Here is a 1210-nt window from a genome sequence, read left to right as displayed (position 1 = left end):
CGCCATGTGGTCTCCTCCGGGGCAGGCGGGATTTGAACTCATGCGGAAATGGCTTTAGCTTCTCAGTGCAGTGCTTTAACCCGCTGCGCCACCAGGGAGGGCCGGAATCTGCATTTTAACGATCTTTCATGTGACTCGTACCTCAAGGTATGCACACGCAGATCGGCACACTCTTATTTAATCCTCACTCCTGCTTCCCCCCTCCCGCCCCGCTTTGGGGTCAGCATTCCCATTTAATGTCCAGTCACCCTGAAGTTTGGTGAGATTTGGGCCTGAGACCTCACCTCTGTCTCCCCTGGCACTTCATTTCAGGAGCCTCCACCTCCTGGAGTCTGGGGCTTGGCTGCCCTCTGCTGGTTCTGCTGCCCAAGATTGCGTGGTGAGTGGCTGAGGGGTGACTGCAGTGCCCAGACCAGGAGAGGCCCCGGAGGGCACTTCTCACAGCTCCGGGACCTCCACTGAAGCAGAGAGACCCGGGGCCTTGGAATTGAAAAGGCACCAAAAGAAAGACTAACTTACAGATGGTCTCGCAGGTTCTAAAGGGGACTGGTGTCCTCAGCAGGGGTGGGGTGGGGGCATTCTCTACCCCATTTCAGTCTCTTCTTCCCCAGTTTGGAGACAGGAGGCTGTCGAGGAAGGGTGTCATTTGTTAACAGCCTGAGGACGTTCCAGAGTCCTCCCTCCAGAGGGATACCTGTGGGAGAGGGCCCAGGGAGAGGGACCTCTAGCCGGGTTCAGATCTGGCTTCTCTGGCTCCATTTCCCTTCCTCGGAGCTCCAGGGGCATTGGATTTCTCCTTCTCAGAGATTTAGCAGAGCTGAAATAAATGAATCCCTCAACAGAAGCCAATATCCCTGCCTGATTGCAGGGTCTAATTGATGTTTTGGTGGGCATCGCATTGCTTGGAAATTAAAACATTTAACATGGTTCAACGTTAAATCAATTTTTAAATACATTTTCCAGATACCTTCCGTTTCCTCAGGAGTCAGCTGAATGGATGGTTGTGGAGTTGCCAGTTCAGCTTTCCAAATGGTCCTTTTTGGTGGAGGTGGTGGTTCGTCTGGTTCTAAGTTGCCCTGGGCTTTGGGGACGGGTTGAAAAAAAAGTACGCTGTGTAAGCCAGACACCCAGGTGATGAGGGCCGGCCCGCCGGCCGACCCTTCTGGAGGCTGGGATGGATTTTACTTTGGGAAATCAGCAAGAAGCCTTT

General features: G+C 53.5%; 1 protein-coding gene across 1 annotated transcript in view; it reads left to right on the top strand.

Moving 5' to 3' along the window:
- Positions 1-383, top strand: part of OTOA (otoancorin) — a 43515-nt gene extending 43132 nt beyond the window's left edge. The window contains exon 28 of the mRNA XM_004691717.1: positions 313-383. Coding sequence (XP_004691774.1) covers positions 313-383 — 71 coding nt within the window. The remainder of the gene's footprint in view (positions 1-312) is intronic.
- The last annotated feature ends 827 nt before the right edge of the window (positions 384-1210 follow it).

This window comes from Condylura cristata, unplaced genomic scaffold (genome assembly GCF_000260355.1).
Source record: "Condylura cristata isolate star-nosed mole 26May11 unplaced genomic scaffold, ConCri1.0 scaffold00032, whole genome shotgun sequence".
Taxonomy (NCBI): domain Eukaryota; kingdom Metazoa; phylum Chordata; class Mammalia; order Eulipotyphla; family Talpidae; genus Condylura; species Condylura cristata.
The sequence above is the reverse complement of the archived record's forward strand: the minus strand, read 5'-3'. Positions and strand labels throughout refer to the sequence as shown.